Raw genomic sequence first — 16,441 nt, 5'->3', positions numbered from 1 at the left:
GGGGGGCTAAGTAAAAAGTCACTGTGTCTCAGGGGGCTGGGGATCCACATCCACCTCCCCCCCCCCCCCCCCTCGTTTACCTATGAGACCCTTGTGACCTCACCTCCCAGAATCCAATGGGTCCCTCTCCTGTGCCCCACTCTCCACTAGTGTCTCATAGTGCCTGCACAGACCGGCGCAGTGACCGTGGTGACTGCCAGCTCCCTTGAGACTTCAAGGTATCTGCAATAATCCGAAGTCTCTGTGCATATATTAACCCGGCCACTGCCCCCACGTTCCCTTCCCCTGCCTAGAGACAAAAACTCACAGCCGCAACCACCTGCTGGTGATGCCGGGTTTCTGGCTCCGGCGCTGCAAGCCGTCTCTGCCCACGGACTGTGCGGTGACACCTGCCGCTGTAAGGAGTCCGGGGTCCAGGGATGTAGAGCAGGGAGAGCGTCTCCCCAGCCTGGCGCCTACCTGCTCTGCATCTCTTTGCTGAACGGGATGCGCCGGGCCTGCCCATGAATGCATTGGTTTCCTCTGGATATTCCAGTTTCCTACCACAATCCAAAAATATACTGAGAGGTTAATTGGCTCCCAACAAAAATTAACCCTAGTGTGTAAGTGTGTGTTTGTGTGCATATAGATTGTAAGCACCATCAGGGCAGGGACTGATGTGAATGGCCAAATATTCTCTGTAAAAGCGCAGCGGACTATGTGTGCGCTATATAAATAACTGGTAACCAATAAAAAATCATGTTGATCTTTTCATGTTGCACTGTAGGTGGGGCAGATGTAACATGTGCAGAGATCACATGTTACATGTGAACCACCTGCAGTGCAGCATGGTTTTGCCCATTTGTGTGCTTTTTTGCTTTGCTTACAAACCTGAATAAGGCCCAGAGAAATTTAGGACAAATATCTTGGCTGGTATTTCTACGTTTTGGGCCAGTATTTACTGAAAATCCGAATTTGTCCGATTTGTGTTTTTTTTTCTAAGTCCCAATCCGGGAATTCACTAAGCACCAATCTCGGCAGTGTTTGGACTATTCGTAATGGTTTGAATGACAACGTTCAGAAATACGAATGAATAGACCATCGGTCAAACGCGGCTGTTATTTCATAGAATACGGGCATTCACTATTCATTCGTATTTGGGTGTTAGTTTCTGAGTGCTCAAGTGCGGGTCTGGTTTTTTTCGATTCGTTATAAAAAAGCAGCAAAAAAATAGACCTGCTTTTTCCAGTCGAGTTTGGATAACCATGCACGGATCAGTGAGATCTGTGCATGGTTGTCTATGGGAAAGGGTCTGTTTAGTGTAAAAAACTGTGGGGGGGGGGGGGGGAATTGCGTGGGGTCCCCCCTCCTAAGCACAACCAGCCTCTGGCTCTTTGAGCCGGTCCTGGTTGAAAAAATATGGGGGGAAAAATGACAGGGGTTCCCCCATATTTAATCAACCAGCACCGGGCTCTGCGCCTGGTCCTGGTTCCAAAAATACGGGGGACAAAAAGCGTAGGGGTCCCCCATATTTTTGAAACCAGCACCGGGCTCCACTAGCCAGGTACATAATGCCACAGCCGGGGGACACTTTTATACTAGTCCCTGCAGCCCTGCATTACATCCCCAACTAGTCACCCCTGGCCGGGGTACCCTGGAGGAGTGGGAACCCCTTAAATCAAGGGGTCCCCCCTTCCAGCCACCCAAGGGCCAGGGGTGAAGCCCGAGGCTGTACCTCCCATTCAAGGGCGGCGGATGGGGGGCTGATAGCCATGTGAAAAAATGTGAATATTGCTTTTAGTAGCAGTACTACAAGTCCCAGCAAGCCTCCCCCGCAAGCTGGTACTTGGAGAACCACAAGTACCAGCATGCGGTGGAAAACCGGGCCCGCTGGTACCTGTAGTACTACTAATAAAAAAATACCCCAAAAAAAACAGGACACACACACCGTGAAAGTATAAGTTTATTACATACATGCACACCTCCAAACATACATACTTACCTATGTTCCCACGAGGCTCGGTCCTCTTCTCCATGTAGAATCCTTGGGGTACCTGTGAAAAAAATTATACTCACATAATCCAGTGTAGAATCAGACCTTTGTATAATCCACGTACTTGGCAAAATAATAAAACGGAAACCCGACCACGCACTGAAAGGGGCCCCATGTTTACACATGGGACCCCTTTCCCCGACTGCCAGGACCCCCCCTGACTCCTGTCAAAGAGGGTCCCTTCAGCCAATCAGGGAGCGCCACGTCGTGGCACTCTCCTGATTGGCTGTGTGCTCCTGTAGTGTCTGGCAGGCAGCACACGGCACAGATACAATGTAGCGCCTATGCGCTCCATTGTAGCCAATGGTGGGAACTTTGCGGTCAGCGGTTCCGGAACTGCATCTCACGCCGCATAGAGGTGCGCAAGGAAACATCACATGCTTTAATACCGTACGTGCGCAGTCGGGCGACGGCAGTAATGGAGTTCACCACTTGGACTAGATTTGGGGTGTGACACGTACCTTGGGATGCATGTGAGCTACATAACTGGGTATGATCAGGTATGGAAAAGGGGTAATATATGACGAAGTGACTGATATCTAGATCATCCCTGTAGGCTGGACAAAGGAATGACAACATTAGGTCTTGAACATGCATTGAATGGTGCTATATTTAGGCAGAGAACAAGTGTAAGGTGGGTACACACTAGACGATGTGCTCCCTGAGCGACATTGCCTAGTGTATCCCCCTCTTGGCCCGGGCCGGCCGACATGGGCATACAAACTGTGAAATATCGCACAGCGACGTCATGGAGCGGCCGGCTGAAGCATGCAGTTTTGGACAATGAGTCCAAATTGAGCTGCATGCACGGCCGACACCGAGGGTCGTTAATGACCCTGGGAGCGCGCATCGGCTGTCATCAGCTGCATATACACTGAGCAAAATAGTAAACGATATCGCTCAGTAGGGTAAAAATGAGCGATATCGTTTACTATATTGTACTGACAACACTCACAATGCCAATATCGTAGTGCCGACATGTGAAATGTAATCCCCCCATAGGAGACATGTGATATAGTATAATATTTACATATATAGTGTTTTACAATGATGCACAGGCTGTTACTGCTTTGCTGTATGTTTTTATAACACATAGAACTTACGCAGGCCATACATCACTACCGCGATTACCCAGTACCGATCATCGGTGAACTGCGATACGTCGGGGAAATCGGGGACAATCAAGTTGAAAATCTCCAACTCGCTAAATCCGGTAATTTTTGGGTCGGAATCAATGAATCAGGGGATTTCCAACATGTTGTACTTCTCCAATCCCTGAGCCCTAGCGTCTGCAGAACGGGGAATTGTCTTGGTGCGGCCTAGATGTATGAGCCCCATTAGTTTGCAGCAGCTTAGAACTTCTGTGAATGAGACCTTAAAAGGAGTTCTTAAAAGGTGGGACTGTGATCAACAGGTAACGAAGATAAAATGTAACGTGTACTACATTTACGTTGCATTTGTATAGTTCCTTATTGATTTTCCATCTTCTGAGTAGGTATGAATATTAATGCTGTATAAGCATTAATGGCAGCCTGGACATCTGATCTGCTGAGTATAACATGAGCATAGAGCAGTATCACAGCCTAAAGTCTATGGGGTATATGCAATTCCGGGCGAATTGCGGCACTTTTTCGCCCGTTTTTCAATTCGACCGTCGAATTCCGGCAGGTGGGTGCCGGAATTCGACATATTCAATAAAAAACGAATTCGACAGTCCCGCTGTCGAAAAAACGGCCGATTTCACGGATTTTGATTAGATTTTTAAAAATGTTTAAAAAAACAGTAAAAAAAATGAATTTTTTTTGCGTGGGGTCCCCCCCTCCTAAGCATAACCAGCCTCGGGCTCTTTGAGCCAATCCTGCTTGCCAAAATACAGGAAAAAAAAATGACAGGGGATCCCCCGTATTTTAACAACCAGCACCGGGCTCTGCGCCTGGTCCTGGTGCAAAAAATACGGGGGACAAAAAGAGTAGGGGTCCCCCGTATTTTTTGTACCAGCACCGGGCTCCACTAGCTGGACAGATAATGCCACAGCCGGGGGTCACTTTTAAACAGCGCCCTGCGGCCGTGGCATTAAATACCCAACTAGTCACCCCTGGCCGGGGTACCCTGGAGGAGTGGGGACCCCTTCAATCAAGGGGTCCCCCACCCCCAGCCACCCAAGGGCCAGGGGTGAAGCCCGAGGCTGTCCCCCCATCCAAGGGCTGCGGATGGGGGGCTGATAGCCATGTGTAAAAATGTAAGAATATTGTTTTTTGCAGAAGAACTACAAGTCCCAGCAAGCCTCCCCTGCAAGCCGGTACGAGGAGAACCACAAGTACCAGCATGCGGGGGGGGGGGAATGGGCCCGCTGGTACCTGTAGTTCTACTGCAAAAAAAATACCCAAATAAAAACAGGACACAGACACCGTGAAAGTATAACTTTATTACATACATGCCGACACACATACTTACCTATGTTGACACGCCGACTCTGGCCACGTCTCCAATGTCGACGTCCGGGGTACCTGAAAATAAAATTATACTCACCTGATCCAGTGTCCGGTTCTTTTATTGTAATCCACGTACTTGGCAAAACAAAAAAACGCATTTACCCGAACCAGACGGACTGAAAGGGGTCCCATGTTTACACATGGGACCCCTTTCCCCGAATGCAGAGACCCCCCGTGACTCCTGTCACAGAAGGTCCCTTCTGCCAATCAGGAAGCGCCACTTCGTGGCACTCTCCTGATTGGCTTTGCGCGTCTGAGCTGGCAGACAGCGCATCGCACAGCTCCCTCCATTAGTTTCAATGGTGGGAACTTTGCGGTCAGCGGTGGGGTTACCCGCGGTCAGCCGCTGACCGCGGGTGACCTCACCGCTGACCGCAAAGTTCCCACCATTGAAGATAATGGAGGGGGCTGTGCGATGCGCGTCTGACAGCTCCGACGCGCATACAGCCAATCAGGAGAGTGCCACGGGGGGGGGGGGGGGGTGACGGGGGGAGTGAAGTTTCTTCACTCCCCCCGTCACGCGGCTACATTGAAGTGCAGGCAAATATGGACGAGATCGTCCATATTGGCCTGCATGCACAGCCGACGAGGGACCAGCGATGAACGAGCGCGGGGCCGCGCATCGTTCATCGCTGAAGCCTCCACACTGAAAGATATGAACGAGTTCTCGTTCATTTATGAACGAGATCGTTCATATCTTTCAAACAAATCGGCCAGTGTGTAGGGCCCATAATTTGCACACAGATTTGGGGCGTTCCGGCTGTATGAGCAGGCACTGCTGCGTGTGGACAGCTGTGTCCCAGACTAGAACCTCTCCATAGCCTCCACACCTTTCCCCCTGAACACGATCTCCTTCTGTTTTGTAAAAAAGTGCTGAGTTTCTGTTGGTAAATACGAGTTACACGTGTAGCGTGGCTCCTTGCTATATGCTGAAGGAACAGTTTGCAGCAATAGAAACTGCACAGAGGTCAGGGACAGGATAAAACAAGTCTTGGATATGTTCTATAAACTGGATAACTAATAACCCCACAGTAATAGGAATATAATGAAACCTAACAGGGGGTAAAGATGGGACCTACGTCAGATGGACTTGAACGATGGTAAAATAAAAACAGAGGGGGAGGGGGGTGCACGCAGAAGTATAGCAGCAATTAGCAATACATATTACAAATACTGTATACACTTCACACAATGACTGGATTTCAGTGAGAGACGGAGATTGATGGAACAAAACAGCATTTCTGAAAGACACATCATTTGAAATTCGGTTTCCCATAGAAACAGAATGAGAAGTCGACTGCAGCGAGGGTTTTGAGGGTCATTTGAAGAACATAGCAGTCAGTAACGTTCCCTGTGTCGATGTGCTGGGGAAAGGGAAGCTGTAACCTTTACGCTTCAGATCAATGACCAGACAGTGAATGTACGGTTATGTGTGAAGGCAAGGTCAAGGTAGACTTTCATCGCTCAACCTTTGCCAAAAACACGGACACACATACAACGTGGACTCTTGACTATAGCACTTTCTGAATACAGCAAATTAGCATTTAAAGCTTCTTTCATTAAAACGCGCAACACAATACACAGAAGCAAGTGAGAGACAAGAGCGTTAGCCGTTGCCAGCTGGAAAACACAAGGCAGAGGAAAAAGTGCAAAGAAACAAAAGCTTACGGTATACTCTGTGGTCCCCTTTGGCTTCTGGAAGGACATTCGCCGCCCATCTTTCTTCTCTAGGGTCTTCCTCTGGCCGGTATCTGAGGGATAAGGAGTGCGAGTGTGTGTTAGATTCATGTTCCTCCGTCAGGATGGTCACAGGCTGCTGAGTACAGCTCGGCAGGCAGACATCTATTTCCCCAGTCATACAGCTTGCTCTCTGTAACCGGAGCTTCAGTCTAACAGGAATACAGCTGCCTGCCTGCGTTAAGGATTTTTTTTTTTTTTATCAATATAAAAAAGTACTGTGACAACGTTTGCTTCGCCTGTGCATCCTACAATCTAGAACAAGATAGCAAGCACGATGCACATGCACAAAGGAGCACGTAAACACAATTCTCATTGGCACACAAAAATATATTCTAAAAAAACAACAACATTAAATAAGTGCATCCTATCTAGAGCACGTAAGACATGATTTATAGTCTAGCCGAATCAAAATGGACCGTAATTAATTGCAGTAAGAAGTATTTAGGCGCTATATATCCATCTCTGCTTACTAGTCTATTTTCCTGCCCGCAGACACATTTGCGCAGCTGGATCCCTGGCCAATAGTATGACATTGTATTTGTCCAGGTCAAGACAACATCTCACCCCTAACCATATGTTTTTCTCACCCGCTTATTTTGGGCGTGTTAAAATAGATGTCACCAACTTGACCTCATTATTAAACAACTATGGAATAATGAAGATAGAGAACTTTTTTTTTTTTACTGTTTCCAAATGGTTTGTAAGTTTGCAATCTGTGACGCTCATCTGCATTTTGGATGGAGCCCTCTGCTATCATCGTCTATAACACAACTCCAGTACTGCGAGCCTATGATGTGCATGAATGATAGTTGTCGCATGCTAAACCGGCGGTTCTCCTAAAGGGGCCTACACACTAGGCAATATCTTGAAAAATATGAACAATATTCGTATATGTGGATGCATCAACGATGAACGATGCGCCTGCCCGCAATCGCTCATCATTGTTGATACATGCCAGTCAATTTGGACGATATAGATGTATGTACTCACATATTGGGGTATATTCAATTAGTGTCAGATCCATTCCGACATGCATTTGTCGGCATGGATCCGACAACCCTTATTCAATCTCATCTCAATTCGACTTTTTCAAGTCGATTTGAGATGAGGGACCCAGAGGAGGAAGGGGGGAAAAGGGGGGGGGGGGCGGGGGAGCTGCGGGGACAGCCGCCAGCAGACGGAGGAGATCGGCGCTACAGTAGCGCTGCAGGAGGATGTCACACAGCCGCCCGACCTCACGGCAGTGTCCACCCGGCTCCAGCAAGCGTGACCTCACTTGCTGGAGCCGGGTGGAAGCTGCAGAGAGCGGCGCAGCTGTGCGACATCCTGCTGCAGCGCTGATCTCCCCTATATGCCCGCGGCTGTCCCCCGTCTCCCTGCGGCTTTCCCCTTTCTCCTCCTCTGGGTCCCACATCTCAGTCTGACATTTTTTTATGTCGGACTGAGATGGTCGAAAAGGGGGCCAAATCCTGTTGGTTTTGGGTCAGTTTTCGACACAAGCACGTGGATCGGCAGCTATTCCGCCTATCCACGTGCTTTTGGTCAAGTCGAATTCATCGACTTGTCGAAAAATTTTGGGTTATATTGAATAGTTCAAATCACGATTCAACCTTAAAAAGTCGAAAACTGCCTTCTTTTCGACAGACGGCAGCTTTCGACTTCAGTTGAATATACCCCATATTGTCCTAATTGACCATCGATATCGTCCAGTGTGTAAGTAAAATCGACCATCGATAATATTGCTGGTCGAAAACATCGCCCAGTGTGTAGGCCCCTTAACTGTGCAGATGTTTGTGGATTCCTTCACTGAGAAACCCAAGGAGCAGAGAGAGCCAGAGTGCATTCGGCTCGGTCGCCTGGGCTAGCTCAGTGGCCGTGTGTATCTATAGTTCACTAGAAACTTACAGAAGTGCTTCTGAGTGGGTGCAGCCACATTCCTATTGCTGGAAAACTGTATACAAAGCACAGTCCGATGTGTCATTTCAGAGGCGGTTTGTGTAAATGACACTTGCTCTGCTGTTATTTGGTTAGCAGAAGTATGAGCCAAAGGCCTCTGTTACAGAGAGGAAAACACAATGCATTTGTAAATGGAGGTGACCTTGCCTAGATACAATAAGCATTATGGATTCCAGGAAAACGTCATACTGTACAGTATATATACACACACATTGGAAACGGGGCGCTCTTATCTTAATGAGTGTTGCCACTAAGCAGTCATGCTTTATTATTGTGTTCCTGACCCTAAAGCAGTGCAGACTATGTTGGTGCCATAAACACACTAGCGTTCTGTCGTGCAATATCATTCAGGACAAGCCCAGCGCTACAACATTTTGTAAAGTAACTTATTAAAATAAAAAACTGTAATCAATGATCGACACCAGAGGCCATATGTGACCTTCTAAAAATGTTCGTCTTTGCAGTCCTCTTACTGGTTACAATTACACACCCAGCCTGGGTCAAAAATGGTCCATTTTGACAGAAGCCAATTAGCTTTCCAGTAGGTTTTCAGGCTGTATAAAGAATTCGGGGCACCTATGTCAACACGGGGGAGATGCCACAAATGCCACAAGGAGATTTCGTCTCTATAGCTTTCATTGGGGTCATGCATCATTGGATATCATATGCAAAATGGAAAAAGGACATCTAACAGTGCAAAACCTTCTAGTGATGCAAGCAATTTAATATAAAATGACAAATACACTGGAATCAGACTTCAAAGAAGATATTTAAAAAAAGCATCTCACTGAAAGCCTGCAAAGACTGCAAAGCCCACATAACCCACCTGCCTCAGGTAAGGTAGAAAGATCTACAAGGTGCTGCCACCACGTGATACTGTCTGGTGTCTATGAACGATTTAAGAACCCTTGTAACCAGGGAGGTGCCAATGTGGGACAATTTCCTTCATATGCAGACATCATTTAAACTGAAGCAAGGTGGAACGTCTCTAATTGCCACACAGGTTTTATTGCGCACTTATATAGATTCTGGTTTTATTTCCAACACAGGGAAAACATGCAAACTCTACCCAGATACGGCTCTGGTCCAAATGAAAGCTATGACCTTAGCATTGTGAGTGGTAAACAATGTTAACCACTGGGCTGCTCATTTGTCATGTTTAACCAATGACAAGTAGAGGCAACAGAATCAGTATTGGGCACCTCTACCTTTCACTGGTTGAGCATGACCCCATTAACTGGTCCGAGCAGACGGGCGTTTTGTCTGGCGGATGGGAGGTCATCTAGCAATGCCGGTATATCTCAGCTGCTCCTGCAATGGGTAATTACAGCGCCGATTGTCTCGGGTCCACCAGTGTGCAATCTTAACTAGACGCACGTTGTGCAGGCCTGTTCATTTAATTGAAATCAGACAGCACTTTTCCAAAAACTTTTGATGCATAGGCCCCTATGGAAGATCCCTATAAATGTAATTAAAATAGAATAAAATAATAACAGTACTACTCTACCACTCAACGTCAGTCACTTCTTTGCAAATATTCCATCTAAATCTGTGCTCAGACCAGTGTATTCCGGACACTAACATGCAGGACGTTCCTTCCCATCCCCATAAAACACCAAGTGCTACTTTCAGGAAATCAGATTAGGAGCCTCTCACAATATCTTTCTGCATGTCGTGCATTTTTTATTATAGTTGGCAAAGTGCTCGTCTAATTCTTCCTGAAGGAGCAGTTTGGGTTTCAAGGAGATCAGACGATAATGAAATACAGTTATTATCAGGAGAGAGGAGAAAGCACGAGGCAATTAAAGAGCACACAACACTTTCGGGTCAGCCAAGTGTACGGCTCGAGTGTGCGGGATAAACAAACAATTAAAGGCTTTAACTTTAGTGCATATGATGCACCCTAAAATACTTTCAATTATGGACAATTATTCTGCAACATGGAGGGAAGGAGGAGGAGAAAAACTAGCAAAAGATAGACAAATGTTGCTCAAAACAGATGCCGATCTTTATAATCACAGCACGACCATAAACATAAAATAGAAAGTTTAACGAGAATTTACATTGAGCAGCATTTTGTACTCAAAACTCAAGGATTATTTTCATCAGGGCCGATACTGGAGAAAGAGCAACTCCGGCGCCTTAAACAGGGATATTCAATTAGTGCCGTTTTTGCACTTTTCGCCCATTTTTAGGTGGAATTTACATTCCATCTACTCAATGCCCGTGCCGTTTTTTCGACTTGTCGAAAAATCCGCACTTTCGCAATCCACGTGATTTGGCAAATTCGCTGCCGATACACGTGCTTTTGTCAAATTTTCATGCGTTTGACTGTTTTTGGTTCTGTTTTCGCTTATGCCAATTCAATGACAAAAAAAAAAAAAAAAAGGCCATTGGCGAAAATGAATTAAAAAACGTGCGAAAACGCCCGCCATTGAATACACAGAGGTCAAATTAGTGCCGATTTTCCGACTGTCGAAAAAATTTGCCACTAATTGAATATACCCCTAAGGGGTAAATTTACTAAAGCTTCTAAAGTTGAAAAGTTGTGATGTTGCCTGTAGCAACCAGATTCTGTCTGTCTATCATTTCTCTACTGCATCCTAGAGAATGATAGACAGAATCTGAATGGTTGCTATGGACAACATCACCACTTTTCAGTTTAAGAAGCTTTAATAAATTTACCCCAAACACTTTACACTCATACATTTAGCACAGCTACGATCAAGAACTCAGACATGCAGGGGGACGCCCAGCACAAGGCTAGGTCCACCCCGCATGTCAGTGCCGCCCACCCCCCCCCCCCCCCCCCCCCCCCGCAGAAGTGCAAAGGCATCGCACAGCGGCGATGTCTTTGCACTTCAAAAGTAGTTCCCAGCCAGCGCAGCTTTAGCGTGCTGGCCGGGAGCTACTCATCGCTCCCCGGACCGCAGCATCTGCGTGTGAAGTCACGCAGCCGCTGCGGGCCACTCCCCGCACGATCCGGCCACGCCGGCGTTGGCCGGAACGCGCCCACGAAACAGCGGCAAAACACCGCCGTTTCGCCCACTCCCTCCCATCAACCGCCTCTGCCTGTCAATCAGGCAGAGGCGATCGTAGCGCAACAATGGGCGGCCATGCGCCGGCGCACTGGGTCACCGGCGCATGCGTGGTTCTGACCAGATCGCTACGTTGCAAAAAACTGCAGCGTGCGATCGGGTCAGAATGACCCGCACAGTGCAGGAGGGGAGTACGCTGCCTGCTGCGTGATTACTGTATGTTAGGGAGGCCTCGGCTCCCTGTCACAGAGGAATGGACAGAGTAGTCACCGTGGCTAGCTTCTTGAAGGCCGGAGAAGCGCAAGGAATGACACAGGTTATATAGACTTTATATTGAAAAGTGCTCACAGCAAATGGGTTAAAGTTGCAACAATGCTAATAAATATATTGGGGGTCATTCCGACCCTTTCGCACGCTGCGTGCCAACTGGTCGGAAATACGCATGCGCGGCGCTCGCATGCGCAGGCGCGTCGTTGCCCAGTGACAGCCATCGCTGGGCAACGACCAGAAGAAAGTGATCGCTAGCTCGATCGCAAGAAGATTGACAGCGTGGAGGCGTTCCGGGGCGGATACTCACCGTTTTCCGTGCGTGGAGATCCGAACGCAGGCGTGTCCAGGCGTCTGGAGGGCGGTTGTCGGACGTCAATTCCGGGACCTTCATCGCTGGATCCATCGCACAGGGTAAGTAATTGCAGGGCTGGTCTTGTTTTGCACAAAACTTTTTTAGCATAGCAGGGCTGCACAAGCGATCGCAGTCCTGCTGTGCTAAAATACACTCCCCCATAGGCGGCGTCTAGTTGATCGCACGAGCAGCAAAATGTTGCTACGTACGATCAACTCGGAATGACCCCCATTGTTCCCAGCACCTGCACATACAGAGGCTGATGCAGAGTTCCGTACACATCTGTTTGTGAGCAATTTTTTTGTACTGCGCTTGATCCAAATCGAGCTTACAGTACGCAAGTATGGGCAATGCAGAGTACGCAATTCAGTGAATGAATGGGTGTAACTGGGCTGTAACAGGATGTGCTCAGTGCTCACCTAGACAATGCTCAGGTGGGGCATGTCAATGTGAATGGACCCGCGGGATTCACAGAGTTGTACGGAAGTGTAAATGCGCCTGTTTTCAGAAGCATCTTCTGCGCCAAGAATAAGGTTGGTGCAAGTGTGCCCGATGATGGTGAGTGGTGCTAAACCAAGCACACGGATAGGGGCAACTGGCCCACAAAGATGCCTTCGATCTGGCTACAGGTAAGCATGCTCAGGCCAACACTGCAGAAGTCCCACAGGGAGCAAAAGAACGGAAAAATATGTACAAAAATTATTTAAAAATATAAATTTGCTTCTTTCTAAAATTATTATTTTTAGGTAAAATTTAGAATATACTGTGATGATGTAAGACTGGTATTAGTTCTACTGTATAGACTTACCGTAAACCTGTGTAAATTTATAAACATTTATTGACCTAAACAACATAATAAAACATACAATTCTTTAGAACACACACGATAGACAGACAGAGTTAGCTTTCTGATACCACCTATTCAGATAAGAAGAGGTGGTAGCCTGTACAACAAGGGGCACTGCTCTACATCTGTGGCTCAGATACAACCCTACACCGGGAACGTGCGGTGAGGTAAATGGCTCAGGAGGCACTAAAGTGAGCTAGACGCATCATCGGTTGCAAAGTGATAAAATGGAAAATGAAGAAGTACCAGCCAATCAGCTCCTAAGTGCCATGTCACAGGCTGTGTTTGAAAAATGGCAGGAGCTGATTGGCTGGTACTTTTTTTACTCTCCATTTTATCACTTTCCAAGCGATGATGCATCTGGGACTGTCTAGTACCAGAGCCAGATTTACACACAATGGGGTAAATTTACAAAGGTGGGAGTTTTTTGTTTTTTTTTAGAACTGGTGATGTTGCCTATAGTAACCAATCAGATTCTACTTAACATTTATCTAGCTGCTTCTAGAAGATAATAGAAACAATCTGACTGGTTGCTATTGGCAACATAACCAGTTCTAAAAAAACTCCCACCTTAGTAAATTTACCCCAATATATGAGCCATTCATGTGGGCATTATACACAGGTGCAGCAGTATATACATGTGGGCATTATACACAGGTGCAGCAGTATATACATGTGGGCATTATACACAGGTGCAGCAGTATATACATGTGGGCATTATACACAGGTGCAGCAGTATATACATGTTGGCATTATACACAGGTGCAGCAGTATATACATGTGGGCATTATACACAGGTGCAGCAGTATATACATGTGGGCATTATACACAGGTGCAGCAGTATATACATGTTGGCATTATACACAGGTGCAGCAGTAAATACTGCTGGAAATTTGGTGAGTTTTGATCAGAGATGTGCAGACAAGATAAGCAGGGAGGCACCGCCTCACCTGTCAGACTTTTTACAACAGAGTTTTGACTATAGAAATTATTGGAATAATGTAAAGATGATATTTCTAATATATTATTTGTATTTTTCATATACTTTATATAGTCAAACCTCTGGCATATATGTTCATATGACAGGAAAGGCTCTGCCTCACATCACTGCCCTACACATATATACAGGTACTTACACAAATTTTAATAAGTATATGACACAAGGCAGTAAGCAGAACTAATTCAACGCTCTAGACCAGCACAGTGAATTCAGAGTTCCTTTACGTACTGTTTATGTAAGGGATCTAGCAAACCCAATTTTCACTTGCTGCAAGTGTAATAATATCGAAAACAAAAGTAGAATACCAGCGCCAGGGCATGTAAAATGTTGCACTAATTTTTTTAATTTTTAAACCACAATTTTTCTTTTTTTTTCAAATACATCCTGCTTTTATTTCCCCAAAACTAGACCTATACGAGGCTGCCCACTTTCTTCCTCTTTAACAGAGAAATAGGTCTCCCTTGTCAAACAGAAGACTGTAGGAAAGGGTGTCCTTATAGACATGATCTTACCGAGCGTCTCACCACCGGAACCCAGACGCACACACTTCCTGACAGCAGTTTGCTTTGGATCAATTCTGGCTTTGATTCATGAGTGTCACTTTAGTACATTATGCCGCAAGGAGACTTTGTCCTCGCTTTTACAGAGGGTAAAGTACAAGGTATGACTTCACTATTAGTGGGCTTTTTTGGAAGGTTAATGTGTACAAGGCTAGGGGCCGATTCAATTCACTGACAGTTGAATAGCGCCGGGAATTAGCTCCCGGCGCTATTCAATACAGCGACAAGTGACCCTCAATTGTCGGGAATTCTTCTCTCACCCCCGGGGCATGAGAGAAGAAATCCGACAAAAGTGCTGCCACGCGGCCGGTGCGAGGCTGATTCTGACGGAAAACAGCATCGCGGCGGGGAGTTAAGTCGGAGAATGCCCGTTCTCCCGACAATGCAACCTGTTAAGTCCGGGAGAACGGGCCTTCGCCGACTTAACTTGAGCTGAATTGAATAGCGACGGGAGCTAACTCCCGGTGCTATTCAACTGTCAGTGAATTGAATCGACCCCTATGGTACTTACACAATGGTGTGCGATATAAACGCTTATTACAACACGTTGTATGAAGGTGGACATCTCTTTTTAATAAGCCGCATGAGTGCCGCAAGCAACAGGTTCTCATAGGACATAATACCCTATTCAGGTTGGTTTGCAAAATTTGAGAAAACGCGATCTGGACGATTATCGAACGTTCGAGGGTGCGTACGCGCAGTGCGATTAGCAATTATTTCTGCAAGCGTATTGTGCTTCAATGCAATCACAATCTGAATTACAGGAAGCCAGCGTTTAGGGGAGGAAACATAGCGTTTTGTGGATGTGTTTGAAAAACGCTGGCGCGGGAAGGCATTTTTCGGGTGGGTCTCCGACGTCAGCGATGACCACTTCCAGCCTCTTGCGTATGTCAAATTGTGGATGTCCATGCCTGGCACAGAACTCTTCGATGTTCCGGTAACTGCGTATGGTTATGCGAGCAGAACACACATTGCGATGTGTTCTCAATTTCTGCAATGGGCGGTTTTTCTCTATTTTTGGGCAGCAGCTATTTGATCGCAGCAACTGCATTTTAGCAAAATGAGCAATCCAACCTGAACAGGGTCCATAATCGGACTTTACAATCACACACTGAAATCTTGCTGAAGTGCAATTAATCCTGGACCCTCCCCGGGATTAATAGTCGTTACCATGCAATAAAGCGTTTAAACAATGTGCAGTCACAATGAGAACATTATAATAAACACTATACACCAGCCTTTTTCATCTAGTGTGCCGCGACCAGTTGCTAGGTGTGTCGCCGCCTGCTGCACAGACCCGCCGCCAGTCAGCCAGCCCTGCCACCGCCGCCAGCCAGATCGCCGCCCGCCAGACAGTCCCGCAGCAGCCGCCCGGCAGCCAGATATGTAAGGCTGCTCGTCCAGCGCTTCACTAACGTTCCGCGACAGCCGGCCCGTGACCTATGGCGAGTCATAGGTCACGCGCCGCATGTCGCATTCCTGCCCGCCCACTCACACACTGCTCTGCGCTGCCTGGTGAGGTCCCAGCACTCCTCACTGAGATTTCACATTTATTAAAGCATGACAAATTATTGTGGGAGCTGGGTGCAGGTGTGTGGAATTACTAAGGGGGGGGGGGGCTGGTGTGTGGAAATATGAGGGGCATGTGTGTGGCATTACTAGGGGGCGCGGTGTGTGACATTACTAGGGAGGGCTAGGTGTGTGGAGTTACTAAGGGGAGAAGCTGGTGTGTGCAAATATGAGCGGCATGTGTGTGGCATTACTAGGGGTGGGGGGGCAGTGTGTGGCATTACTAGGGAGGGCTAGGTGTGTGGAATTACTAATACCCCTTTCACACAGCCCAAAATTTCCTGGGTTATTGCACATGAACGCGCACCAACCCGGGAAATTTCTCGGTGTGAAAGGGTACAGGGTCAAAATCCCGGGATTCCTGCCCTGGCATTTCGACCCTGCAATCGACCAGGGTTGGTCCCGGGATCCTCCCGGGAACCTGCTCTGTGTGAACGGGAGCCGGGTCAATGCGCCCCGGCTCCTGTTCACTTTCTATGTAGCAGGCGGCGCTTGGAGATCATGTGATCTCTTGCGCCGCCCCCGCCGCGTCACCGCTGACATCAGCAACCCGGCAATATGCCGGGCTACTGACTGCGGTATGCA

At 47.3% G+C, this 16,441-nt stretch overlaps 1 protein-coding gene across 6 annotated transcripts in view; it reads right to left on the bottom strand.

The window, feature by feature from the left end:
* The window catches only part of OXR1 (oxidation resistance 1), an 864,461-nt gene that overhangs the window by 156,161 nt on the left and 691,859 nt on the right, over positions 1 to 16,441 (bottom strand). For all 6 annotated transcript variants that reach the window (XM_063924310.1, XM_063924313.1, XM_063924311.1 and 3 more), the window contains one exon: positions 6,193 to 6,275. In XM_063924310.1, the coding sequence (XP_063780380.1) occupies positions 6,193 to 6,275 (83 nt within the window). The remainder of the gene's footprint in view (positions 1 to 6,192; positions 6,276 to 16,441) is intronic.

This window comes from Pseudophryne corroboree, chromosome 5 (genome assembly GCF_028390025.1).
Source record: "Pseudophryne corroboree isolate aPseCor3 chromosome 5, aPseCor3.hap2, whole genome shotgun sequence".
NCBI lineage: Eukaryota > Metazoa > Chordata > Amphibia > Anura > Myobatrachidae > Pseudophryne > Pseudophryne corroboree.
The sequence above is the reverse complement of the archived record's forward strand: the minus strand, read 5'-3'. Positions and strand labels throughout refer to the sequence as shown.